General features: G+C 54.3%; 1 protein-coding gene across 5 annotated transcripts in view; it reads left to right on the top strand.

Moving 5' to 3' along the window:
* Nucleotides 1-27878, top strand: part of PNPLA7 (patatin like domain 7, lysophospholipase) — a 57249-nt gene that overhangs the window by 25156 nt on the left and 4215 nt on the right. For 4 of the 5 annotated variants that reach the window (XM_072960597.1, XM_072960596.1, XM_072960599.1 and 1 more), the window contains 12 exons: nucleotides 2569-2646; nucleotides 3534-3739; nucleotides 4774-4905; nucleotides 5449-5572; nucleotides 5922-6035; nucleotides 11786-11855; nucleotides 13963-14112; nucleotides 19407-19470; nucleotides 19561-19729; nucleotides 20904-21086; nucleotides 21685-21803; nucleotides 26587-26743. In XM_072960597.1, the coding sequence (XP_072816698.1) occupies nucleotides 2569-2646; nucleotides 3534-3739; nucleotides 4774-4905; nucleotides 5449-5572; nucleotides 5922-6035; nucleotides 11786-11855; nucleotides 13963-14112; nucleotides 19407-19470; nucleotides 19561-19729; nucleotides 20904-21086; nucleotides 21685-21803; nucleotides 26587-26743 (1566 nt within the window). The remainder of the gene's footprint in view (nucleotides 1-2568; nucleotides 2647-3533; nucleotides 3740-4773; nucleotides 4906-5448; nucleotides 5573-5921; nucleotides 6036-11785; nucleotides 11856-13962; nucleotides 14113-19406; nucleotides 19471-19560; nucleotides 19730-20903; nucleotides 21087-21684; nucleotides 21804-26586; nucleotides 26744-27878) is intronic. The other variant, XM_072960598.1, reaches the window with a different exon arrangement.

Genomic DNA, 27878 nt, shown 5'->3' with positions numbered 1-27878 from the left:
CCTGCCCGCATGGTTTCTGAGAAGTTGGGTGTCACTCTTGTCTTCGTCCCTCTGTAGGTAAATTGCTGCCCCTGGCTTCCTTCAGGGTTTTTTTTGTCTTTGATTTTCTGTAATTTGAATGTGATATGCTCAGGGGTTGTTTTCTCAGCATTTGTTCTGCTTGGTGTTCTCTGCGCTTCCTGGCTCTGTGGTTTGGTCTGACATCAGTTTCTGTGAGTGCTACTGTGGACATTTCTTGTGCCACGTCCTTCTTTCCCTTCCGTGTGCCTGCGGGCTCGTGCCACGCTGTTTGCAGGTGGCCCGCAGGCCTCTGTCCCCCGAAAGTCTTCTGTGTGCATTTCTGTTGCTGTGTCTTCAGGTGCAGGGACGCTCCCCGAGCTGTGCCCCATCTTCCCTCAGCTCGTCGAAGGCTCCTTCGTTTCTGTTGGGGTGTTGCTGGTCCCTGGCCTCTGCTTTTGGCTCTCTCTCACAGCGGTGCCTCTCTGCTTGCAGGGTTCGTCTTTTTGCACCCGTCTGCTCTGTCCGCCGGAGCCTTAGCGTGTGTACCATAGTTACTCTGCGTTCAGGCACCCCTGCCGTGTCTGATTGTAATGCTTGTCACATCTCTTCAGGTGGTTTTGCCTTTAGGGTGCCTTGCAGACTCTCCTGATAGCTGGACATGGCGTGTCTGGTCAAAGGACCTGCAGCAGATGGGCCTTAATGACGTGGTGGTGAGGTGGAGGGGGGCCTGCTCCGTGGTCCGAGGCGGGGGTCTCAGCCACTGGGGAGCCTGTGCCCCTGGCCTGCGACCCTCACCAGGCCTCCTCTTTTGGTCCTGGCCTGTGAGCGGGACGAGTGGCGAGAGTGGACTGCAGCTGGGTGTTTCTCCCCCTAGGCCAGCAGGGCTCAGGCAAAACCCCAGTAGGTCAGGCTCTGGTTAGCTAGTGTCCCCGAGAGCAAGCCTTGTTGGCCGGTTCAGGATGGTTCCTTTTCCTCCCCGACTCCCCGACCAGAGGCCCAGGGGAATTTTTCTCCAGTATTGACCATGGCAACCTGGGTGAACTCCTGGAGGTAAATCTCACAGCACCGAGGGCCCCGTGACTGCACCCCTGGAACTTCTTCTCTCGGACTCTGCACCTGAGGCTCCAGCAGCCTGTCCATCAGGTCTGCCCTCCTACCCCAGCACCAGGTCCCATGGGGGCTCCCCTCTGTGGGCTCCAGCAGGCGGAGGTGCCCCGTACCTTCCACTGGGGGCCGCGGTGACTGCGCTTCCCGTGTGGGCCTAAGAAGAGCTGTGGGTTTCTCAGTTTTTCAGCCTTTTCCTTGTTAGGGTGAGTGGTGACTTCCCAGCTCCTCGCTGCTGGGCTGGAAGCGGGGAGCCTGTGAGTCATTTTAGGAGTCTCTTTTTCCTGGTGTGCAGATCAGGGTCTGAATGAGTTGCACGTTGCTACTGTGGTCTCTTTCTTAAGCCTTTCTTTCTAAAAAACTCTCGCCATGGAAAAGCTCAGGCACAAGTAAAGCAGATGGAAGATGTAGTGAAGCTAAGGGCCCTTCACCCAGCAAAGTCCTGCCGAGCGCCAGCCTGTCCGGTTCTGTCTGTGCCCCTGGGACCTGCCCTGTGTGTGAGCCCTTCGTTTCAGTGTCTTCAGCACAGTTCTCAGTACTTCTCCAGAAGACACGGGCTGTTTTTAAATGTGACCACAATGCCATTTCGCTCCTAAAGATGTGGTAGTGACTCTTTAGTGTCTCTGTTGAGTCCCCTGTGCACTCCAGCTGCCTTGCAAGTCGGGGTCCCCACCCTGCCTGGTTGATGGGTCTTCCAGTCTCTTCTCTAAAGCCCCGGGAGGCCGTGGCATCTCTCCTGGCCCTGAGGTCTGACAGCTGGGTGGAACTCTGCCTGGCCCCCTCCCCTCCTCTCCTCTGGGTCTGGGGGCCAGGGCATGGGTCTCACAGTTGGTTGGGAGGTCGGGAGGCACCAGACATCTGCCCTTCTCTGCAGGGTGCTAGCCACCTGCCGCCCAGGCTGAGAGCCATGCATCCTTGGGGTTTGCAAGGTCGCGATTAATGCTTTGGTCCCTGTCATCTTCCAGAGGGGACTTTTCTTCATATTCTTGTTCTGCCGTCACTGTGAACTGTGGCTCCAGACGAGCTGGTGTTTCCACGCCCTGGCAGGTGTCATGACGTGGTGCTCACTTTCAGGGCCTCTCTCCCCACGAGCTCCCACCTGGCGTGAGGAGGCCCTTCTGGGAAGTGTAGGTTGTAGGGTGAAGGGGGTCCTACCCAGGGCTCTTGCCAGGTAGGCCAGCACGCGTCATTAAATAAATCGCCTTCCTCACTAAAATGAAATCCTCTCTCTTACATAAATTCACAAAAAGGCTGCTGCACACTTCTGATGTTCTGCTCGGCCCACTGCTGTTGTCTGTTCTGTGTGGATGTCAGTTTGATGCCGATGGCTTTGCAGAGTGCCCGGCGTCCTCCAGGCCTGTCTCTGGGCAGTCCTCGAGGGCTGGCCGTGCCCTGTGGCCAGGGCCGTCTGCCTCATGTGGGTTCTCTGTGCTCCTCGTCTTGACTCCGCGTGTCTGTTTCTAGGACCCTTCGCTGTTGGATGGCCGAGTGACACTACTCCATGTCCCAGCAGGCACGGTGGTGTCGAGGCAAGGGGACCAGGTGAGCTTTTGGCTGCCCCCCGAGTGGTCACCAGGGCCGCTTGGGGCTGCAGCTGGCGCTGGATGGAGCTGGGAGAAGGTGGCCCCAGCGTGGTCCAGCCTGGGCAGCCAGAGGACATGACGTGGGGAATGCTGTCACTGTCCCGGGCTGGCTCTCTCCCTCAGGCTTGTGAAGATGTCTGTGGGTGTGTTGAGTGCCACTGAGCCTGCCCTCTTGCTGTAGGGGGCGGGGGACATATCCACACCCACACAGGTCATGTTCACGGGCATGTTCACAGCCACTGTTGCTGACCTCACGAGTCAGGTGCAGAAGGAATAATTTTGCTTGCTTGGTCCTCAAACCCAGTACAGAGGAAAACTAATTTTGTTTGTCATAAATGAACGAAATTGCTGGTTCTGAGAGTCCTGGTGTGCTGGGCTGGCAGAGTCGCGTCCACCAGCTCTGGCTCCTGGGATCACGTCTCTTGGGGTTCTCCGCTGGTGAGGGCTGCCTTCTCTCCAGCCCCGCACTAGCACGGGGCAGCTCGGAGAGCAGCTGTGGGGAGAAAGGCCTTTCTTGTTGGGTGAGCAGATGGACCTGGGGCCCCCACTCCTGGACAGACTCTCCTGCGGAGCATCGCTGCTCGGTTGGGGGCGGCCACCCTGCAGGGAGAGGGCCTGCATTCGCCCCTGTGGCCGAGCCGATGGCACATCTGTGTGGAACAGCCAAACATGCAGGGCGTCCCAGGCTGGGCTTACCGCGGAGCACCCGCTAAGAAAGTGACGGTTGAGTGACTAACGTATAGATGCTGCTGAACTGTCTCCATTGAGTTGGCGCCTGGGCTGTCCAGGAGACGGGGTGCGGGGCAGGGTGGGGCGGCTAGGCTGACCGCCGGGCCATCCTGTCAGGACGTGAACATCCTCTTCGTGGTCTCGGGGCTGCTGCATGTGTACCAGCGAAAGATCGACAGCGAGGAGGACACATGCCTGTTCGTCACGCGCCCGGGTGAGATGGTGGGCCAGCTGGCTGTGCTCACAGGCGAGCCCCTCATCTTCACCATCAAGGCCAACCGCGACTGCAGCTTCCTCTCCATCTCCAAGGCCCACTTCTACGAGTGAGTCCCTGCCCGCCGGCCACCCGGTTCCTGTGGGGCTCCTGTGGGGCTCCTGTGAGGCCCTTGGAGCTCACCTGTGTGGCACATGTCTGTCCAGGGTGTGCTTGTGATTGTGTCTGCTTTTGTGTCCATATGGTGTGCGTCCATGAGTGCATGTCTGTGTGCATGTGTGTGAGCATACCTGTCTGCATGTGTCCTTGTGTGTGCAGACAAGTGCGAGTCCCCTGACATTGGCGGCCCCCATCCTGCAGACGTGGTCCGGGTGTTGTCCTGAGGGACCTCACCCAACCCGGGGCTTATGCACCAAATGCCCTTCTTCCCCCAAACTTCCCTTCGGAGTTCAGGCTCGTGGGGGCTGCTGTCCTGGACGTCCCCCTGGGATGTCTCCGGGGTCTCACTCTCTGTCGTCCGACGCAGAACTTTAGATTTTCCACGTGTTCCTGCTCCCGATTTAGTTACCTGCTCAGGCTCGGCAGAGTCCCAGGTCACCTAGGCTCCACACCCTCCCTCGCCCCATCCAGCCAGACCTCAGCCCACGAGCCGACCACTCACCTGCCACTGCCTTCTGGAAGCCTCCACAGTGTAGTGGGTCCCCTGCTATCTCCTCACCCTCAGCCCTGTTCTCATACAGCAGATGGGAGACGGATGGGTGGTGCTGCCACCCCAAGCCCGCCAGTGACTTCCATCACACCAGGTGCTAGCTTTCCCAGCTGCGTGCCCCATGGTCTCCGCATCTGACCTCTTGGCCACCCTTATTCCCACCCCCCGCCCTCGTCTTCATGGCCTATCGCGGGGAGGAGGCTGGAGCTCTGACCCACCGCCAGGATGGGGGCCTTCTGTGTAGCCTGTACTCGGGGGCTCCAGAAGCCCTCCTACAGCCACTGGCCACTGGGCTTCCAGGGCTTGATGGGGCAGCTGGCTGACTGGGCGCCGTGCCCACCCTGGCCTGTGGCAGTGTCTGTGGCGCTGGCTGTGTGGGTGGGGGTGCCGTGGCCTGGAGTGAAGGGCCTGGAGTGACACTGGGGTGCCCACAGCATCATGCGGAGGCAGCCGGACGTGGTCCTGGGTGTGGCGCACACCGTGGTCAAGCGGGTGTCCTCCTTCGTGCGGCAGATTGACTTCGCCCTGGACTGGGTGGAGGTGGAAGCTGGCCGCGCCATATACAGGTGAAGCCCTCGGGGCAGATCTGGGCAGGGCTCAGGGCGGGGCTGCTTTCCGGGGCAGCAGGCCTCCTGGTCCTCCTGTGCACACGCCACACTGACGCACACTTGCTTGTTCGTGGGTGTCTCTACGTGGATACACGCGGGTCCACGCCATCCTTTCACATGGAAACACCTTCTGATGTGCTAAATGCCATCTCAGATTGGCGTCCTTGGTTCCACGTGGTAACAATGGCTGCATTCAGAGTTTCACACTCGCCCAGGTCACACAGACCTGGGTTGCAGTGGTCGTTTTTCATGTTATTAAAAGCTAAAACTAAGAAAATTTTAAATTATTTATTTAAGGTCATTTACTTAAAAATCACAATAAACCCTTTATGTGTTAGTGTACATATTTTTTAATGGAAAACAACTATTTTCCAAAGCAAAAAAACTTAGTGAGAAGACTGAATTTTTTTTCTGCTGCCTTGGGGTCTTTTGTTTTTCTGCTTTGCCTCTGAGGGCTTCTGGCTGGGGCCTTGCACGCCCCCAGCAGCCTTCTTCCAACAGGCAGGGGGACAAGTCTGACTGCACCTACATTGTCCTCAGCGGCCGCCTGCGCTCCGTGATCCGGAAGGACGACGGCAAAAAGCGCCTGGCGGGGGAGTATGGCCGGGGCGACCTCGTCGGAGTGGTAGGGCCGCCCCCACCATGCCATGGGGAGGGAGGCGGGCCACTGCCTTTTGAGGGGTCTCGGGGTGGCCCAGGGGGTTGTCACTTCTCGAAGATCTCCCCCAGGAAGAATGTAGGGTGGGCAGGGTGGGGGCTGGGGAGTGGCCCCTGGGCAAGGTGATCCCTCTGAGAGCCTGGAGGCCCTCACAGGCAAGGCCATGTCCTGTCTGCCCCGCGGTTCTCACAGGCGCCTCCCCCTCCAGCACAGGAGTGCTGGGTGAGCCCCGTTTCCTCCCACTGCCCATCACCTCCGTGGGCCCTGCCCTCAGGGGCTGGTTGCACTGGCCCCAGCAGCCGGCTCCTCTCCCCAGGTGGAGACGCTCACCCACCAGGCGAGAGCTACCACGGTGCATGCTGTCCGGGACTCGGAGCTGGCCAAGCTGCCCGCAGGAGCCCTGACATCCATCAAGCGCAGGTACCCGCAGGTGAGGCTGCGTCTGGCGGGGGAGGGCCTGAACGTCCACACTGGGGGTCTGGGCGCCAAAGCGAGGTTCCCACAGGAACACCTGGAGTAGGACCAGCTTTCAGGACTGCGTGGGCATGGGCAGCCCGTGGGGCAGGGCCTCAGGGTCGGGTCGGGCAGGGTTCCCCTGCCCCAGACGCACTCACAGATAGCACTGCCGTCTGGCGATGGGCATTTCTCCCTGGGCAGTCCTGCTCTGGCCTTTTGGTGGCTGCCTCCCTGCTTCTAAGTGACAGGCGTGCAGCCCAGGAGGGGGAAGGGCGAGGCAGGGTGGCTGCTGCACCAAGTCGGCCAAGTGGCTGCCGGGGCAGGACTGGCCAGGCGGCTCTGAGGGCTCAGGCCTCCTCCAGCTTCACAAGCTGCTTGTGGACAAATGAACAGCCCCCAGTTTATTTTACAAAGGAATGTGACTTTAATACCAAAACTTGATAAAAATAATGCAGAAAACTTTAAATCATTTCTCTTAGTACCAGAGCTAGAGATACTCCAAACATTAGCACATCAGCTATAATAAAGACGTGTCTGATTAGGGCCCATCAAGGGATGTTACCAGTGTTGGGAAGTTATTAAATGTAATTAATTACGGCAAAAAATTAAAAAAGACCCTCATGATTATATCAAGGCCTCTCACAAAATTCAACCATTACTAATAAACACTTTAAATAAAATAAAAGTGAAAGGAACCCTTTTAAACATAACAAAGACTGTTTCTTCCCAGCGACCGAAGTCCTGAACAAGCCAGCCTCCTCGTCAGCTGACATGGAAAGTTAAAAAGATGAGACAAGTGTGTATATTTGGAAAAGGAGTAGAAATTACATTTGCAGACAGCATGTATCTCTTTTTTTTAAACATTTTTTTATTGAGTTATAGTCATTTTACAATATTGTGTCAGATTCCAGTGTAGAGCACAATTTTTAGTTGTATATGAATATATATATATTCATTGTCACATTTTTTTCTCTGTGAGCTACCATAAGAGCTTGTGTATATTTCCCTGTGCTACACAGTATAATCTCGTTTATCTATTCTACAATTTTGAAATCCCAGTCTATCCCTTCCCACCCCCACCCCCTTGGCAACCACAAGTCTGTGTTCTATGTCTATGAGTCTATTTCTGTTCTGTATTTATGCTTGTTTGTTTGTTTGTTTTTTAGATTCCACATGTGAGCATCTCATATGGTATTTTTCTTTCTCTTTCTGGCTTACTTCACTTAGAATGACAGTCTCCAGGGACACCCATGTTGCTGCAAATGGCGTTATGTTGTCAGTTTTTATGGCTGAATAGTATTCCATTGTATAAATATACCACCTCTTCTTTATCCAGTCATCCATTGATGGACATTTAGGTTGTCTCCATGTCTTGGCTATTGTAAATAGTGCTGCTATGAACACTGGGGTGCAGGTGTTATCCTGAAGTAGGGTTCCTTCTGGATATATGCCCAGGAGCGGGATTGATGGGTCATATGGTAAGTCTATTCCTAGTCTTTTGAGGAATCTCCATACTGTTTTCCACGGTGGCTGCACCAAACTGCATTCCCACCAGCAGTGAAGCAGGGTTCCCTTTTCTCCACAGCCTCTCCAGCATTTGTCGTTTGTGGATTTTTGAATGATGGCAATTCTGACTGGTGTGAGGTGATACCTCATCATAGTTTTGATTTGCATTTCTCTGATAATTAGTAATATTGAGCACTTTTTCATGTGCCTATTGATCATTTGTATGTCTTCCTTGGAGAATTGCTTGTTTATGTCTTTTGCCCATTTTTGGATGAGGTTGTTTGTTTCTTTCTTGTTAAGTCATATGAGCTGCTTATATATTCTGGAGATCGAGCCTTTGTCGATTTCATTGTTTGCAAAAATTTCCTCCCATTCCATAGGTTTTCTTCTTGTTTTACTTCTGGTTTCCTTTGCTGTGCAGAAGCTTGTAAGTTTCATTAGGTCCCATTTGTTTATTCTTGCTTTTATTTCTATGGCTTGAGTAGACTGTTCTAGGAGAACATTTTTGAGATGTAGGTCAGATAATGTTTTGCCTCTATTTTCTTCTAGGAGGTTTATTGTATCTTGTCTTATGTTTAAGTCTTTGATCCATTTTGAGTTGATTTTTGTGTATGGTGTGAGGGAGTGTTCTAGCAGACAGCATGTATCTTTTATGAGAAAACTCCAAGGGAACTGACATGAGGATTTGGAAGAGAAGTAGGTGGAGTGGCAGGTAGAAATGGAAGTCCACCCCCCGACACCAGGTAAACCAGCAGAGTCATTCAGAGCAAGGCTGTGGGGAAGATAAGCCAGACGCAGCATGGAGGCCTCGCCGTCCTGGGGCTGGGGGAGCCCAGGCCCCTTCCAGGGCTTGTCTTTCCCATTGGAAGCCAGGTGAAGGTGTGGTGCGCCCTCCCTGGGGAGGCCGTGGGGCCGGTCCTCAGTGGCCCTGGCTGTGCACAGGCACCAGGCAGTGGCAGAACCAGGGCCGCCGCCTTGTGTTGCTGGGCCTAGTCATAGGTGCCCGGCTCAGGCTCCCGCCACCGCCGTCTCTGCGCTCCCAGCCCTTCTTTCACTTTGTGTGTCGGTGTCGACTGAAGAGTCTTCTTTCCATTCCTGTTGTGAGCCTTTACCGTCATCTCAATTTGGATGCTAGTGACCCTCGGAGTCCTTCTGATGTGCTCATGCTGCCTGGATCCTGGCCCCTCTGGTGGGGCTAGAGCTGGGCCACTCGGTGGGCCCACGCTCGGGCTCCAGCACCTTCCCTTTCCGAGTCAGCATCTCCCCTCCAGCAGTGAAGACGCTTGCGCCCATCGGCCCTCAGGGCCACCCTCTGCTGCAGACTGTCACTGTCACCACCCCTGAACAGACACCCTAGGCTGTCCCCTCACAGCCCTGTCACTCCAGTCTCATAACCTGCCAGCCCCGGGCCACCTGGCCCCCACCCTCCTGGGACTCCCCCGAGGGGGGCTGTCTCGTCCACCTCTGCAGCGAGCACTCCTACCAGCCTGGGCTTGTGAGGTAACCGGGACGCGAATCTGAGGGCCCTGCTACCGGCCATTTAAGCACCAGGAGAGCCAGCCGGTGGATGGCAGAGCCCTTGTGGACCAGGGCCTGCATATGGGCCACCCGGAGGTTCGGGGTGGTGTCGTGCCTGGGAAGCCCAGCTCCAGCCAGGGGCTGGCGTGTCCTAGAGGCAATGCCCTCCTCGTCAGGAACACCTCCCAGCTGCCCCTCCAAGGCTGCTGCTCGCTGCGTGGCTCTGTGCTGCCAGCAGCTCTGGGCGGTACGGTGTGGGGTGCAGGGTGCGGCCCACGGCTGTAACTGGCCTCCGGTGCCGGATGATGTTCTCAGGGTCAGACAGTTTGAAAATCCCCAGACGGGGCCAGGAAAGGCCAGTCACACCAGGTGTCAGGCCTGCTGAAGTGAGCCCTGCTGTCAGGCACTCACGCTGGGAACAGAGGCCAGCTGTGCTCCCATCTGCTGCCTCTTCCAGAACTGCCCCTGGTGGGCTCACAGAAGGACCCTCTGCTCACACCCATACCCCGGGGGTCCCCAGAGCCTCCCCACCTCCTCAGCTCCAACCTTCCAGGCTTTCTGCTTCCCACCTCCTGCCTTGGCACTTTTCTGTCCACATAGTGTGGGGCCGGGGTCTGCCCACCCTTCAGGGGAGTCAGCCTCAGAGTGGGCGAGGCTGTCCACTCTCAGCACATGCCAGCACCCAGGCTGACCACTGGGAAGCAAGCCTGCGTCTGGCTTCCTCCTGTTGACAAGTTGCATGGCAGCTCCTGGCTGCAGTATGAGCTGACAAGTGTCAGTGCAGCAGGGGTCTTGCAGGGTCCGGCCCCAACTTGTGCCGCCTGTGGGCGCCCAGGCCAGCCCTGCTGCTGCCGCACTGTCACACAGCTAGCTGCTTGCCACTGGGCTGCCCGATGGCCCCCAGTGCACGTGGGGTACATGCTCAGAGCCACCAGGCCCGGCTGCCCTGGGATGTCATGCGTGCTCACCTACAAGTGCCCCGCCAGCCACACACCCATCCTCAACAATCACTGTCCACTTCCTGTCTTCCTTGGATTTCGTGTAAGTGAAAGCACACAGAACACAGTACTGGGCTCGGTACTGAGGGGTCCACGTTGTTCCGTGTTCGTTGACCCATTCTTTTGTTGCCACCCCAATTCCTTCATCCATTCTCCTGTTGATGGGTATTTGGGTTTCCAGTTTGAGGCTGCTGTGAACAGGCTAAAAATGTTCTTATGTGAATGTTTTTATGGGACATTTAAAATTTCTTGCGTAGAATTGCTGGGTCACAGTGTGGTTTACCTTCTTAAGAAACTGCCAGCCAGCTCTCCTGTAGGCTTTAGTCTTTGAGATGCGCAGTTCTCTTGGTAGGAAGTGGTGCCCCACTGTGGCTAGAATGTGCATCTCCCTGATGTCCGCAGGTGATGAGCACCTTTTCACGTGTTTTATTCGCCTGTTTCGAACCTTTTTCACTTGATACGGAAATGATCACTTTTTAAATTAACTTTAACTTAGAATTATTGTTAATTTATAATTGTGATAATTACATCGTTGTGGTTTTAAAGGTTTTTATCTTTTAGAGACACAAATTCAAACATCAGTGGGTAAAATGCTGTTTGGAGTTGTCTTCACAATTGGGGAGGGTATGTGAACTAAGAAGGTTGGAGCTGGGTGACGGGGAGGCACTCTCCTCTCACTTTGTGTATGTCTGACATTTTCCATAATGAAATGTGTGGTTTGTTAAAGTAGTTCCAATTAATAGTGTGATGCGAGATTAGTTGTATATAAACCAGACTGCTCCTCAGCTTCTGTTTTGGACCACTCTGCTCGAACTATGTTCCACCTCACATCCTAAAATTTGGACAGCTTCACTTGCATCTTCCCTGGGTCTTCGCCTGCAGCGTCCTGAGGGTAGGAGAGGGTCTCCAAGTTGGCTTGCAGGTGGAGGCTGGCCAGTGGGGCCTGGGGACACTGGTTACTGTAGCGTGAGGTCTCACACCACGCTCTTTCCAGACTCCACCCCAGAGCTCTTGGCTGGGATGGCTAGGAAGTGGACTGGAGGCTGAGGCTTGGGCAAGCGGAGCCCAGGGAGGGGAGCTTCTGCCTGGAATTAAAATTACCTTGTCAGTGTTTTCCTGTTGCTTTCCTGGATATTTAGGGTTTTCTGAAGCTAACGGCAGCTTCTCTTTTCAGAACAACCTTGCACTATGTAGCAGGCTTCCCCTCCAGGACATTCTAGTCATCCTATAAACCTTAGCAACTGAAAATCTTTTTAACTCACTTTATTTTTATGCAAAAGCATTTAAAAGTAAGTTACAGATATTTTGGCATTCCAACCTTAAATACTTCAGTCTACAACTCTAAATTTAGAATTAATGTAAGCAAATAGCATTATTATTTTTTTAAATGTAATGCTTCTTGGATATCATATAATACCAGCCCGTGTCCAGCCAGGCGCATGATGACTGTGGCTCTGGGGCTGCCCCTCCCGGCCTGCCTGACAGCGGTCTTGCCTGTGGTGGTCATAGCTCCCCAGTGTTGTCCTGCCCTGGAAGTGGGAGGAGAGGCCAGGCTGGGCCAAGGTCGCAGGCCATGTGCCCTGCACAGCTGCCTGAGGCCAGATGGTGGCTTACAGCCCTGGCGGTTTTGAAAATGTGGGTCCAAGGAGCTCGGCATCTTGGTTTAAAGTGTGGTTGAGGTCTGTTTTTTCTCTGCCCCCAGGTTGTGACTCGGCTGATTCATCTCCTGGGTGAGAAGATCCTGGGCAGCCTCCAGCAGGGAACTGTGACAGGTGCGTGCGCAGGCTTAACCCTAACCCTAACCCTAACCCTCTGGACCCACTGGCCCAGAGCCCCGTCCACCACAGGGGGCTGGAGCCCCGCCCACCACCCAGAACTCCACTTGTGTGGAAAACCCCTCACACAGAGTTAGAACTTCTGCTTTCATGGGTCAAACATGACATTTAAACTGTTCCTTCGTTCCAGTCCCTGGCATCCTCCTGGCATCACCTCCCTTCTGTCTGGAGACGTTCCTAATAATAGTCCTCTTGGATCAGGTCTGCTGGTTGCCCGTTCTCTTAGTTTCCCTTCTTCTGAGACTGTCTTCACTTCACCTTCATCCTGAAGGAGATTTTTGGCTAGATGCGCAGTTCTGACTTTTATTTCATCACTTTAAGCATTTTGTGCCCCTTCCTTCTGGCCTCCATTGCTTCTAATGAGAAGTCCAGACACTTGAATTGTCCCCAGTGAGTAGTGCGTCCTCTCTGTCTGGCTGTATTCAAGAGTTTTTCCTTGTTTTCAGTTTGATTTGGAGTCTATGGGCACGAATTTCTTTGGGTTTATCTTGTTTGGAGTTTGCTCATCTTCTTGAATCTATAGTTTTATATCTTCTACCAAATTTGGGAAGGTTTCAGCTTTTATTTCTTCAAATACTCTTTCAACCCTGTATTCCTTCTCCTCTTCTAGAAATCCAGTTAGTCAATTGTTAGACCTTTTGTTACTGTCCCAATGTTCTCTGGGACATTGTTCATCTAAAAAATCTTTTTTCCTTCCTCTGATGCTCAGATTGAACAGTTTCTTTTGCTCTGCCTTCAGGGTCATTGGCTCTTCCCTCTGCACGCCTCTGAGTCTCCTGAGAGCTGGGTCCAGGTCCCCTTGTAACTGGGGCAGCAGTTGGGTGGGATGTACCTACCACCTGACCCTCTCCTCCTTGGCCAGAGCCAGGGGCTCCCCGGGCCTTCCTTATAGGCTAAGGAAGAACTCTCAGAGGCTGGCAATAGAACCCCCTTTGGCTGTACTTCAGACAGAGGGTTCTGATGTCAGAGGTCACTGGGAAAGAGACAGAGGGTGGGGGGATTTCCCACAGAAGCTGCAGGAAAACCAGAGAAAAGGGGCCCTCTGCTGCTGGCTGTGCAACCCAGTGGCATTTCCTTCCCTGCCTCCAGGTTAGCTCCTAGCAGCCCCTCTCTCTGCTGTCCTGCACCCCCTATTCTGGCTTCTGGGCCAGGCTTGCAGGACCCACACTCCGCCCTCTGGAACCACGGCTCCTCCTCAGGACGACACCAGCAGAGGCAGAAATGGACGCTGAGTTGGCGGAGCTGGGTCTTCCTGGCGTGGCCAGCGTGTGCACCTGGCACCTGGCCCTGCACTTCGGGGTCGGAGAGTCTGCGGGAGCTGGGCTGCTATAGTAGGTGGCCGGCCAGGCGATCAGCGCGGAGCAAGCAGGGGAGCAAGCGGTCAGGGAGCCAGGAAGAGAGCCCCTGGGGGGGTTCAGGCTGCAGGAGCCTGGGGTCTGGCTGGATGTGGCCAGCAGCAGGGGTAAGGCTGTTTCCTCAGCCACCTCTGTGAAAAGGGGAGATGCTGTTTGCCAAGAAGTGACTTGTTGGCACTTCTGCCAGGGACGCTCTGATGGGGGCTAATAAACTCGTGGACCCCATTCCTGCTGCCTCCGTCCCTGCTGCTGGAGGAGTCCTGGCCTCCCCCTGGGGCTTCTGTGCCTCCCTCTGGGGTCTGGAAATCCCAGGCAAACCAAAGATAACAGATAGGTGTTGACCTCCTAAACTTCATGCTGGTTCTGTTCTGCAGCGGGTGGGGAAGAACTGGCAGTTCAAAGGACGGGTCGTCCCTGGAATGTCCTTTCGAGTCTCTGCATTTCCTCCAGCCTCGCTGTCTTCTCTACATCCAGACAGCAGTTTTCCCTCCCGTGGGGCCCAGTCCTGGCATATATGAAATGCAAGGGCACCACAGCGTGGCTGGTATTTCAGCGGGAAAGGCCAGGCTCTGGTTCCTCCCAGCCCAGGCGGCTTGTACTGCAGTGTCACCCAGAAATGTCCAGGGACACCGAGACAGTCCCCACTGCTGCCCGACTCCTTAGGCCAACTCACGACCCTGTGTCTGCAGGTCACCAGTTTGGGCTGCACGCTTCGGGCAGCAAGTGGGACTCCGGGAATCCTGCCAGCAACCTCTCCACGGTGGCCATTCTGCCAGTGTCAGAGGACGTGCCCCTCACTGCCTTTGCGCTGGAGCTCAGGCACGCTCTCAGCGCCATCGGTAAGCCCTGCCCATGGTGGGCCCTCCTCCCCTCTCCTCCCTCACCCTTCCAGCTTCTGACAGTGCAGCTTGTGTTTCCTGCAAGGCCAAACCCTGGCGGTGGCACCACGGTGAGGGGGGAGGCCCCATCTCCCGGGGGCTTGGTGGGTCACGGAGCTCTGCTCCACCACGAGCCCCCTGCGCCCCCACCAGGAGCCCACCTGGGGTTGTGAGCCCGCTGCGGGGTGCATGCCAGTTGCACCCCGACTTGGAGGGGGCACAAATGGGTGGGGGAGCCGGCTGACAGGCTGCATGGAAAACGCTCGTGGTTGGGGTCAGTAAGCAGAGGTAGCGTTTTCAAGTTCCTGATGCCTGTTAAGCTTCGAGATTCAAGAACAAGAAATTGAAACTCCTGAGAACTCTTAGGAATTCTCCAAATCATGAAGTATTCCATATTCTTAACACTTTATCTGCATGTTTTTATGTAATTGTGAGTGACCACAATGATAGACAGTAAGTCAGCTTTCTGAGATAGGTTTATACTAAAGGTTTCAGGGTTAGGACCTTTAGAAATGATATAGGAATAGGGGCACGATTGTGGTGTTTGTTCATGAGATGATATATTGTGACATGAGTATGTATTTTAATATCCCTTGAAGATGTTCTCTGCCTGACACAGACCTCTGGTAATAGCATTAAATAAATGCCGAATAAAAATTTATAAAGTTGAAGATAGTACTATAAATATTTAATATATATTTTAAAGTGTCTGTTTGGGGGGGGTGATTAGGTTTGTTTATTCACTTATTTTTTAATTTTTAATGGAGGTGCTGGGGATAGAACCCAGGATGCCCGCTAAGCCCGTGCTCTACCACTGAGCTACACCCTCCCCCACAAATATTTAGTATTTAAAAGTTATTCTCCAGATGAAATTTTAAATTAGTCTTGATCTTTTAAATTAGTCTTGATCAAACGTTCCAGATGTAGAAAACTCCATTTTTTTGTTGACATTGGTCAAATTGTTCGGTGCACACGAAGAGATCTTGAGATGCACAGTGGAGAAGTTTTGCTTCATAAAGCTTATTCCCTTTTTTTAAAAGAAAAAACCTTTTATTTTGAAATAATTATAGATCCATAGAAAGCTGCAAAACTAGGAGAGAGAGAGCCACGTGCCTCCCTGGTCACGTGACTGCAGCCCAGCCTCCCGGCTGGGAGGTGAGCACCAGGCAGGGCCTCCTTCACACCTCGTGGAGTGACACGCACATGCATCCATGTGTATTTTAGGGTGTGCTTTTCAACCGCTGCAGGAAACTGGGGATTCTGACAGGAGTGGCACTGAGGTGTTGATGGCTTTGGGTGACATGGACATCTTGGTGATGACGAGTCTTCCAGTCCGTGAGCACAGGGTGTTTCCAGGAGTGTTTTGTAGTTTTCAGCTTACAAACCTTTCGCCTCCTTTCTTGAGTTTATTCCCGAGTATTTTGCTCTTTTGGATGGAATTATCTTCCTGATCACCTCTGGATTGTTTATTGTCACTGTACGGAAGCACAGCTGACTTTGACGTTTTGGTTTTGGGTCCTGTGACTTCACTTAGCAGTAGTAACAATTTTTGGTGGGCTTTTTAGGGTTTTCTACGTAAGATTTGTCATGATGCTTTTACTCCTCCATTTCTTCTTTACAAAGACGCCTTGACGCCTTTCTTTCCAGCTGTCATGCCCTTTATGTCTTTTTCTTGCCTCATCGCTCTGACGAGGGCTCCCAGGACCACGCTGAACAGAAGCGGAGGAAGCGGGCGTCCCAGCCTTGTTCCTGGTCCGGGTGGGGTGCTTTTCGTCTTCACCACTGAGCATGATGTTAGCTATCAGTTTCATGTATGGCCCCCATGTGTTGAGGAAGCTTCTGTCTGTTGGTAGTTTGCTGAACGTTTACGTCAGAGAAAGATGGTGAATTCTGTCAGTGGTTTTTCTGCATCGGTTGAGAGGATCCTGTTTCTCCAGTTGGTTCTGCTAATGTGCTTTGCTACATTGATCGATATTCATGTGCTGAGTCGTTCTTACATCCAGGAATAAATCCCAGCTGGCCGCGGTGTGTGGCCTTTCAGTGCCCTGCTGGGTCTGGTCAGCTCCGCCTTTGCTAGGGATCCTGCACCATCAGGCTCCTTGTCTGTGGGTTCCCATGTGTCTTGGTCCCATCGTGGCTTTGGTGTCTGGGTGCTGCTGGCCCCATGGAAGGATTTAGGACCTGTTCTCTCCTCTCCAATATTTTGGAAGAGTTTGAGGAGGGTTGGTGTTAACTTAAAAAAAACAATGGGTGGGATTCCCCAGTGAAGCCCCCTCATCGAGGGCTTTGCTTTGCTTTTCGCTTTGTTTTGCTTTGTTCTGTTTTTAACTGGTTCAGCTTCCTTACTAGTTGTGGGTCTGTTCAGATTTTCTGTTTCTTCATGATTCAGTCTTGGTAGGTCGTGTGTGTCTAGGATTTTGTCCAGATGATTCAACTCGTTCACTTGCAGTTGTTCTTTGTGCTTTCTTGTGTCCCTTTTTATTTCTGTAAAGCAGATAATATCCCCACTGTTATTTCTGAGTTTAGTAATTTGAGGCTTTTTTCTTTCTTTCTTTATTCTTCTAGCTAAAGTTTTGTCAATTTTGTTGATTCCTTCAAAGAACCAACTGCTGGCTTCATCGATTTTCTCTGTATTTCTGTTCTCTGTTTTGTCTCTGTTGTGATCTTTGACTACTCCCTCCCTTCTGGCAGCTCTGGGTTTAGTTTGATATTCTTTTTCCAGCTACTCAGGGTACAAAGCTGGTTGTTAATCAGAGATCTTCTTTCTGAAAGGAGGCATTTGTAGCGGTAAACCTCCCTCCTAGGGGTCCTTTCACTGTGTCCAGTACATTCTGGAATGTTGTGGGGGGTTGTTTGTCTGTTTGTTTTGGGGGGTAATCAGGTTTACTCATTTATTTGTTTACCTATTTACTTAATTTAATGGAGGCACTGGGGATTGAACCCAGCACACTGTGCATGCCAAGCACGTGCTCTTACCACTGAGCTACACCCTCCCTCCAGGAATGTTGGATTTTTGTTTTCATTTGTCTCAGGGTATTTTCTCATTTCCTTTGTGATTTTTACAACCCATTGATTGTTTAAGCACGTGTGGTTTAATTTCCACATATTTGTGAATTTTCCAGTTTCATACCATTGTGATCAGAAAAGATACTTTGTGTGAATTCAGTCTTTTAAAGCATGTTAAGACTTGCCTTGTGGCCTAACGTGTAGTCTGTCCTGGAGAGCAAGACGGCTGTGCGTCCTGTGGCTGGGCGGTGGGTCTCTCCTCTCTGTGCATGTGCGTTTTGGTGAGTGTGCAGGGGTATCTCATTTGGGATTTAATTTGCATTTCCCAACAACTAGTAAGTTTGTTTGTGTACTGGCCATCGGGACACCCTCTCTTGTAAGTGCCTGTAGGTCACCCCCCCTTTTATTGAGTGGTCCCTTTCCCTTGTTGATGCGTAATCTGGATCAGCTCCCTTTTTTGGATGCAAGTGTTGCAGATTTCTTTCCTTCTGTAACTTGCTTTTTTATTCTTTTAATGATGACTTTCGACAAACAGAAGTACTTAATTCTACTATAGACCAGTTCATCAATTTTTTCCTATATTGTTACTGCTTTTTGTGCTTTATTGGAGAAATTTCATCCTACCCCCAAATCAAGAAGATATTCTTCTAAAATCTTTGTGGTTTTACCTTTCAAGTTTACAATCCATCCTTTGCCAAAAGTCGGGAGTGTAGGTGGCCTTCGCTTCTGAAGGGTGGTTTTAGAGAAGATCTGGCTGGCGGCCATTTTCTTCCAGCACTCTGAGGGCATCAGTCCATCTCCTCTGGTGTCCAGAGTTTGGGGAAGAAGCTGTGTGACAGCCAGGACAGGCCAGGCCCATCCTGGAACAGCAGCCATGCCCTGCAGAGCTGGACATGAATGCCCAGGAGACGTCCTGTGTCCATATGCTGCTGTGGGTCTGCCCATCATGTCCCCCTCCTGGGATGGGCTTGGTCACCACGTTCCTGAATGTCAGGGCTGCAGCTCGTGCCTTGAGAGCCCAGAGCACCACCTTGGGGGGCTTTACCCTTCCCTGAGGGCCATGTCAGAACCTCCTGAGTCCAGGAAGAGGGGCCTAGAGCAGGAGACAGGCACCGAGGGCCAGATAGAGCTCAGTCCGTGGTCCTCTGAGGGCCTCAGGGCTGGGGTCCTCAGTGTTCCTGCAGCCAGATGCAGCCTACCTGTCCTGTCTCTTCTGAGACTTCCAAGGGGCAGAGAAGTCACTGCAGTGCTCGCAGTGATCTGGCTCACAGGTACAGGAGGTGTCCCAGCCTCAAGAGGGCTCCCTCTCTCGTCAGACCCGGTGGGATGACCCACTCGAGCTTGAAGCTCCTGTCGGCCTGGCCCGACCCCCAGCACAGGAGAGCAGCCCTCCAGTGGGACACTTGCCTCAGCACCCCTAGAGGGGCTGCTCCCCTGCATCAGCAGCCACACCGTGGGCACCACCACTGTGCAAAGCTCCCCTACTCTGTGTGTCTCTGAGAAGGCAGGTGCTGCCAGTTAAAAAAAAAGCACGGTAACTTCTCACCTCTCACCCTCCTGGAGAAGCGCAGGTGTAAGTGCAGGTATGAGAGGAAGCCCTAGGGAGGGGAAGGCTCCAGGTGCCTCCTGCCGCAGCGGGCCTTCTGCATCCTCCCGGCGGCCAGCACATGCCAGGCAGCCTTTCTGAGACTGAGCGCACCCAAGCCCCAGCCCCTGGTGGCCTTCTCATGTATTCTGACGCTGCCCCTCGGGCTGAGTGGTAGGCTCTGTGTGGGCAGTGGCTCTAAGAGCCACCGATGGAGGTGACATGCTATCTCAGAGACACAATGTGAGGGCTGGTGAATACAGCTGATGGGGTGGAATCCAGCCAGCCTGGCTGATCCGGATTTGGGAAATTGTATTATCTTGAATTTTACAATCCCGTGCTTCTCCTGCCCCAACACGTACACCCTCTCAGGGCTGCAGAGATTCGACCCCTTCATGTGTAGAGGAGGAGACTGAGGTTCAGAGAGGCTGCCCATCCATGTACCTGGTGCGGCCTTCCCACTGATGCATCAAGCAGACTCACCTGTCCAGAGGGTCTCCTTCAGGGCCAGAGGGAATGTCACCTCTGGCCACATGCACTTCCTCCTCCTGGAAGCTTCTCATTGCTTTCCAGAAGAGCAGACTTCCAGGAGAAGGAAGGAGCTCACTTGTCCTCCAAGGGGGGTGCCAGCACAGAGCTCTGTAATTGGTGGTTGTCTTTTCAGGCCCCATCCTGCTGCTGACCAGTGACAACATAAAACAGCGCCTTGGCTCTGCTGCTCTGGACAGGTACGTGGGCCCCACGTAGGGACAGCTGGCTCCCTGCTCTCAGCAGTCCCAGCCTAGCCTTACATGCACCACCGTGTCTGTGCCTGCCAGTGTCCATGAGTACCGGCTGTCCAGCTGGCTGGGGCAGCAGGAGGACGTCCACCGGATAGTGCTCTATCAGGCGGACGGCACGCTAACGCCCTGGACCCAGCGATGCATCCGGCAGGCCGACTGCATCCTCATCGTGGGCCTGGGTGAGCAGGAGCCCACGGTGGGCGAGGTGAGCTGGCTGGTGGGTGGAGGACCCCGGGAGTGGGGCAGTGGGAGAGCTGTCTCCGGGTGGGGCCGTGAGGTGGTTGGGGCGAGGCGCTGGGTGGGGCAGGGGTAGGCAGGGTGACTGGTGGGGCGACAGGGTGGGGCCACGCGTTGGGCGGGGTGGGGCGGGTCGGGAGTGGTGGGGTGATGGGCTGCAGGCTGGGCAGGTCTTGGCTGGGGGGGCCACTCTCTTCTCAGACCCCCTTTCTCCCTTTTGCTTTGAATGAAATATTTCAAGACTTCAGGAAGGGATGGATAATAAGAGCAAACACCCAGATATCTGTTCTCTACGTTCTGAAAACATTTTTCTGTATTTTCCTCTGGTGAGGGGCAGATATCCTGAAGCGGCCAGTCCCCCCGCCCTGGCCTCCGTGTTTCACATTTTTACTGTATGTGTATACAGCACTGTTTTACTGTAAATTTACAGAATTCAATTGTACATAAGTAGTATTCTGTTTTATGTTATTTTGAGACTTCCTTTTTTCCTCAACATTTCTGCTTTTGAGCTTTATCCGTATTGTTTCACCGGTTTATGGCTATTTAGTTTCCTGTTTGTCACTGCCCTGTCCTCTGCCTGTTTTCAGCCAACAGGCTGTGGAGTTGCTCCACGACAGGCTGTGTGCAGGGGTATCTTCAGGGCACCACGGGAAGTGCTGCTGAATCAGGTTCCCCGGGTGTGGCCAGGTTGCTCTCCTCCTTGTGTGTGTGACATTGTGGGCAAGGCCTGGGGCCGGTGTCCCCTGGCTCTGCACTGTCGGTCGTTTGCCTCCATCGTTATGGTGGGAGTCAGCATCTCATAGTCCCTTCACTTCGCACCCGCTTCCTCTGTCCCACCACTCTGTCCTCATCACATGCTTCCGCCCCGGGTGCTGCAACAGCTCCGCTCCTCGTGGGTTCCTGTTCTTGAAGGAGTGGTGCTCCCCAGTGGGAGCAGTGTGTGTTCCCGAGGTCCCCCCGCGCCATCCTTGGTTCGCAGAACCGAGGCACCGCTCACCAAGCCTGTTTCAGGCTGGTGGCGAGGCAGCGTCCGGCCCACACCAGGGACCTCTGTAGACGGCCCCGTGCTAGCCTTCAGCCCTGTCCTGCCCTAGTCGGCAGGCGCTCCTGGGCTGCCTGACACTGGGCTCTGCTCTCCTCAGCTGGAGCGGATGCTGGAGAGCACGGCCGCGCGCGCCCAGAAGCAACTGGTCCTGCTGCACCGGGAGGAGGGGCCGACGCCCGCCCGCACCGCCGAGTGGCTCAACATGCGGAGCTGGTGCTCAGGCCACCTGCACCTCTGCTGCCCGCGCCGTGTCTTCTCCAGGAGGAGCATGCCCAAGCTGGTGAGGGCCTGGGCCCTGGTGACCGCGACCACCCTGGGCTGGCTCTGAGAAGGGCACTCATCCACTGTGCTGCGAGCTCACACTTTCCTGAGCCTGATCATTGGAGTTCCTGTGGCCACAGGGTGGTTGTATGCCCCCCAGACGGGCGAGGCCACTGGGGCCAAAACCCCAGAAAGAGAGGCCTAAGGTTCTCACATTCAGCAGAAGCCTCAGAGAGCCCTCAGGTCGGCACTGACTCCTCCTTAGGGGTCCTCAGCCCTGGAGGCTGGGTGCACAGCCCCCCAGCCCCGCAGCTCATTGGACAGCTTCCTGACAGCCATGTCTGTGCCCAGGACATGATGCTCCATGTCCCAAGCATCCTCCACTGGGGGCTGGCAAGTTTCAGCTGGGCCTGGGGGTGTGTGGCCCAGCTGCCTGCACTATCCGCTCAGCCACGGGCCCTCCTGGGCAAGTCTGGGCACCAGGGTGCTGACAGGGTCAGGATCAGACCGACGGGGTGTCCTGGAGAGAGCTTTGGGTCAGGATGGAGGTGACCAGCCTGGTCAGGTCTGCTGTGTGCAGACTCGGCCCAGCCCTCTCGTCTGCCGGCCTCTCTTAGGTGGAGATGTATGAGCGGGTCTTCCAGAGGCCCCCAGACCGGCACTCGGACTTCTCCCGCCTGGCACGGGTGCTGACCGGCAACGCCATCGCCCTGGTGCTTGGGGGAGGGGGAGCAAGGTGAGTCCTGGCCCTTCCAGCGAGCAGCTCCCCGTGTGTGTGCACATATGTGTGGGAGTGCATGCCCGTGCAGATAAAGAGGCCTCCCTGTGGCCCCGGGAGACCAAGCACCTTCTGCACTCAGGGCCTGGTGCCTCTTACACTCTGCCAAGGGCCAGGGCGGGACTGTGGCCAGTGCAGCAGAGGATCATGTACTTCTCACTCTGACTGTCTGTTTGCCCGTTAGCCATTTGTCTCCTCTTCTGAAAACTCTGTTCTTATCCTTTGCCAGTCCTTCCATTGGGCTCTGGGTGAGTTTCTTTCCATTTTAATACACACCTTATAGAATAACGATCTGACCTGCTCAGAACCTCATGAAGCATTGTTTAGCTCTTTGGGCTGGTGGGTTCCTTAAAGGGCTTTTATCCCAAATAACTTGCACCCCACATGGTCGGCCTGACCCTTGCTACCCTTCCCTTGACCTTGGTGAAAGAGAAATGTACACATAGAGCACAACTGGAAGGGCCTGTGTGTGGTGAGGGTATGAGGGTTCGAGGGCCTCTGGTCAACTGGACGGCGCCAGGAAGGGCACACCTGTGCTGGACCCCACCCCTCTGAGGGCCGGGTGCAGGGCCAGTGGTGCCCCGTGGGGTGGAGCCCCTCACGCCCTCGCCGCGGTGGATGCTGGCACTGCCACCAGCACGCAGGGGGGGCCACTGGCACGTGCTGCTTCTCCAGCAGGGCCTCCTGACACGCTGTGTCTGCATGCCAGCCCTGCAGACAGTGCTGGCCACCCTCTCCCCACCCTCCCTCTCCCCCCTCCCCTCCCTCTCCCACCCTCCCTCCTCCACCCTCCTCTCACCCCATCCTGCCCTCCCTCTCCCCTCCCTGCCCCACCTTCCCTCTCTCCCCTCTGCCCCTCCTCCCATCCTGCCCTCCCTCTCCCCCTCCCCCTTCTCTCCCCTCTGCCCCATCCCTCTCTGCTCCCCCACCTTCCCTCTCTCCCCTCTGCCCCTCCTCCCATCCTGCCCTCCCTCTCTTTCGCCACCCCTCCCCCACCCTTCCGCCTCCTCTTGCTTCTCCTAGATGCTCCCTGGTTGTGCTGCTCGGATGTGGCCTTGGAATCTCCCTTCACCGTGATTCTGGGAACTGCCCTTGTCTCTCTCCTGTGTTCAGCTCTGTTTCCTGGATTCCATGTCCTCCTCTTTCTTGATGTATTTCTTTGTTGGTAGATTTCACACTCTAGAAATATCCCTAAGAAGAGAGGCATGGGAGATAAAAGTTTTAAGACCATGCTTAGCAGAAAATATCCTCATTCTACTGTCATTCCTGAGTGACAGTTTGGATGTGGAGCTCTAGGTGGAAGTAATATTCCCAGAGAATTCAGAGTGTGGTTCCATTGTCTTTTTAGCTCCCAGGATTGCTGTTGAGGTCAAGGCCGTTTTCACTCGTGAGGCTATTCGTCCTGGCATCTGCAGGGGAGTCTCAAGTACTTGCTGGTGGCCCGGGTGGCATTCTTCTCCCATCGGGCAGTTCCCAGGGGGCCTTTCAAACTGAGAAACTGACGCGCTTCAGTGCTGGGGCGTGCTGGCGGCGTTCCCCTCTGCTTTCTCTTCCAGAGCAGCGTCCAGACGACCGTCTTGCCCTGGCATCTTTTCTCTTCTCTCCCACGTTTTCCATCTCTGTTTTTTGTTCTACTTTCTAGGTGATTTTTCTCGAATGTATCTTCTACTGGATCTTTTTGCTTAAAGGTTTTTAATGTCTGAGTGGTTTTTTTGTAGTTTTTTCTTGTTCCACTAGTGCAGTATCGAGTTTCTCCAAAGATGGTGACGCAGGTTCTTACTCATTTAGGTTTCCCACCCTGTGCTGGCCTGCGTCTGGCTTGGTCCCGCCGACCCCATGTGTGAGGTTGTGTGTGTGTCCTTGACTGCATCAGTGGGCTTGCTACAGAGGATTCTGTGGTCTCCACGATCTGCTCTTCTTCCTCCTGTCGATGGACATTTGGGTTGTTTTCTGGTTTTGGTTGTTATGCACAAAACTGCTATAATCATTCTTGGACTAGTCTTTTTTGTGGACGTGTGTGCTTTTCTCCTGGGCTAATGCCTGGGAGTGGAGTGACCTGGCTTGGGGTAGTGAGCAGTTTTACACACACACACACACCCGCCCAGTTCTGAGAGTTTGGGCTGCCCACGGTCTTGTCCCCCTTGGTATCATCAGAGGGTTAAGTTGTAGCCAGCGCCGGGGTGTGCAGCTGTGCCTTGTGGTGACGCTGACCCGCGTGTCTCTGGGCCGCATGCATGTTCAACACATTTCTGTCACAGGTGGCTTGTTATCCACTGTTTTGTCAGAGGAGTTGTTGAAATAGTCTGAATACAGGCCTTTTGCCAGATATACTCATAACTAATATTGTCTCTCAGTCTTTCATTTTCTTTTCCTATTTCTTAACGCATTTTTTATGAACAGGTTTTAATTGTGATAAAATGTGGCTTTCCAGTTTTTTATGGTCACTACTTCTGGTGTTCTGAGAGCTCTTGCCTGTCCAAGGGCACAAAGGTATTCTGTATTTTCTTCTAGAAGCTGGTACGTGCAGGTCTGTGATCCGCCTGAAGTTGCTTTCCATGCGTGATGTGAGGTGAGAGCTAAGGTGGCTTTTCTCCCACATGGTAACCTTGCTGAAGACTTTCCCTTCCCTGTGGAGCTGCTGAGGGCCTGGGCCAAGCCCCAGGCAGCTGCGTAGAGGGGAGCTGCACCTGCCCCGTGTCCCTGTGGTGCGCCTTCTGTCCCAGCGGCGCCATTGCGCTGTCTCGGTTACTCTAACTTTACAGGACATCTTCTCATAAATCTCCAGGTGCTGTAATTCCTTCAGATTATTTTTCTTTAAACTGTTTTAGCTATCCGAGGTCCTACCCCAGGCCCTTTGCGTTTCCATGTATATCTGAGAATCAGCTAAGTATTTTGTGGGATTTTTTGCTATTGTAAATGGCATCCTTTAAATTTCATGTCAAATTCTTTGTTGCTGGTATGTAAAAATGGTATCTGTAAACTGATGTCGCATCTTATAGCCTTGCTAAATTCACTTCTCCTAGTAGCTTTTGTGGTAGCTTTTTTGCACTTGACGTATACGGTTATGCCTTTTGAGAATAAAGACGCTATTTCCTCTCTTCCCAAAATCCATGAATGCCTTTGGTTCCCTCTCACCTGAGCCGCTGTGCAGAGTGCAGACCCCGCCGTGCTCTCAGTTTGGCGGTCAAGTGCAAGCGCGGCTCTGGGTCTGCAGACGCCCTTCGCGGCCTGAGGGCGTTTCCGTCTGTGCTTCGTTTTCGTCTCAAGTGGTTGCTTCCACAGGCCTGCTGGGATGATTGTGTGACTTTGTTCCTTTACTCTATTAACGTGGCGAATCACACCGTGTGATTTTAAAGGAACAACTCGCCTGCCTTGTTGGGAGGGACTCGTTTGCTTGTGGTGTGCGGCCTGTTTCTGTGTCACCAGACCTCCGAGTCAGAGCTTATGGGCCACACCCATCCTGTCCTGAAATGTAGGTCCGTTTGTTTGCTGCCTGTGCAATTCACTAGCAAGACCATCTGGGCGTGAAATTTTGTGAGGATTTGAAAATCGAAGATTCTGTTGTTTTGATAGTTACAGCACTGCTCAGATTTTCTATTTCTTGCACAGGCTTGGTAAGTTATATTTTTCTAGGGACGTGTCCGTTTTATCTGAATTTCCCTGCTTCAGGCGTGAGGTTCACCCTGGCTGCTTCTTACCTGAAGCATCTGTACAGAGGCCCCCTCCTTTCTCAGTCCTGATGCTAATTATTAAGGACCCCCCCGAAGTCTCTCTCCCTCTTTTTCTTTTTCTGGATCAGCCTTACCAGGAGGTGTCAACCAAATCCATCCTTTCAAAGCACCGACTTTCAGCTTTGAGGACCCTCTCTTTTTCTGGGCTATTCATTTCTGCGCCAATCTCTATTATTTCCTTACGTTTATTCTCTTTGATTTGAACTGTTCTTTCTTTCCCCACCTTGCGGGCCAGCGGGTGACGGCATGAAGGCTGGAGGGAAAGTCCGCGGTCTCTGCGGCAGGCCGAGCCGTCGGGGTGCGTCGGCCCTGGAGGCAGTGGGTTTAGTTTTCCCTGCCTTGGGTTTTCAGTGATGTAGGGACAGCTTTCTTCTGATTCACGCTCAGAGTTGAGAGTGCTTTTTGAGCCTGAGGCTGACATTGGTCATCAGTTCTAACACTTGCTAACCTGTCTCTTGGGTATTGCTCCGTCTGCTCCCACTGTCTGTCCTTCCTTCCTCCTGCTGCGACCACACAGTCTTTTCTCACATGACACTGTTTCTGGTTGAGTGGTGGACGCCACGTGTGAAAACTGGTAAGGATAGTCTCAGCCCGACGCTGGCCTTCCTGCCGGGCAGGGCTCATCTGGGTCCTGCTCACCCGGCCCTGGATGTGGCCCTGGATGTGGCCCCTGGGTATGGCCCTGGGATGTGTACCAGCACCCCTTCCAGGGGCATCCACTTGCCTTCCCCACCCTGCCTAGTTCCGTTCAAAGCCCGTTCAGGGTCATGACCGTTCAGGGTCAGACGCGGAGGGGTGGAGGAGGCTGAGAGCTGGCTGCCTCTCAGGAAGGACCAGAGAGGCACCTAAAGGGGGTCGGCAGCCCCTTTGAGTCGGCGTCTCTGCTCATTTCTCTGTGACCCACACAGGACTCGGGCACTGAGTGCAGGGGTGGAATGGGACGACCCTCTCTGGGGTCCCAGCAGGCCCGGTGGGGCGCTGACTTCTTGCTCTGTGCTCCCGGGGCATAGAGGCTGTGCCCAGGTTGGTGTCATCCGGGCCTTGACAGAGTGCGGCATCCCTGTGGACATGGTCGGAGGGACGTCCATCGGGGCCTTCATGGGGGCCCTGTACTCTGAGGAGCGGAACTACAGCCAGATACGGATCCGCGCCAAACAGTGGGCTGAGGTGAGGACCTCCGCGCCGTCCCTGCAGTGCTGTGGGTAGAAGAAGGGCAGGGGACCCGTGGCCCCTGCGTGTGGCTCTGTGGGGTTCTGGCCTCGGAGCGAGGCTTGTAGGTTGGAGTGAGAACACAGAGGCAGGAAGCTCATCCGTGTTGGGGGTTGGCTCTGGCTGGTGTCTGGTGTCTTAATGTACAGAGGGGGCTGAGGAGAGGTTAATGGACCCACAGTTCTCCACACGGAGAGGCATGCCTGCCCCACAGGGCCCCCAGGGCACCGGTGCCAGTCAGGAGGCAGGGGGAGGCCTAGGTCAGGGCCCTTATTGGGGTCTCTGTGGGAAGGGCGAGGCAGGGCAGGGCACGCAGCTTAAGGGCCACCCGTTCAAATAATCCTGGCAGGTTTGGGGGCATCGGGGCTGTCCCCAGTTGCCTGGTACTTTTCCCCGGGTGACTTGGGCTTGGTGTGTGGGTTAGAGAGAGGTAGGTGGTCGGGGCGGACACTGGATGGGTTGGGTGAGTCCTGGGCTGTGACTCTCCCGGGTGTACGAGACCCAAAGGCCAGAGCGTCAGGGACACGGAAAGTATGAAATACACATCGTCAGTACGATGGCCGCGTGATGAAGGGACGCCGGTGCAGCCCAGGCTCTGGGAACCCAGGCGGAGCAGAGGGGCTGCGGGTGGGAGGGCAGGCTGCAGTCTGCCCTTCTTGGGGTCTACTTGTTTTTGTGGAACAGGATGGAGCCCTGGCTGAAACCATGAGTGGGATCAAAAATGTTTGCAATTTCCTTTCAAACAGAAAAGGAGACTGGTCATCCTCTGCACAGGTCTCAGAGCAGGCTGTCTGCCCTGTTCCCTGAAGTGAGCTGTCCCAGGGGCCGCAGGCTGCTGGCCTGTCACTCAGGACAGCCCAGGAGAGCAGTGGCCGCAGGGACAGTGCTCCAGCCTCAGCAGGGCTCGGGTCGCAGGCCCGGGCAGCCCTCTCCCTTCCTTACTCTGCTAGTCTGTCACGGGTGTGGGACTAGCCAGGCAGCTTTGGGCCTAACATCCCCGCATCCTGCGTGTGTGCTGGACAGAGGGGCTGCCCTGTGGGGCATGTGGGATGGAGCCCTCCCAGGCCATCTGCTGGCTCCACCTGTCTGCATG

The sequence above is a fragment of the Vicugna pacos genome, chromosome 4 (genome assembly GCF_048564905.1).
Source record: "Vicugna pacos chromosome 4, VicPac4, whole genome shotgun sequence".
In the NCBI taxonomy this organism is placed as follows: domain Eukaryota; kingdom Metazoa; phylum Chordata; class Mammalia; order Artiodactyla; family Camelidae; genus Vicugna; species Vicugna pacos.
The sequence above is the reverse complement of the archived record's forward strand: the minus strand, read 5'-3'. Positions and strand labels throughout refer to the sequence as shown.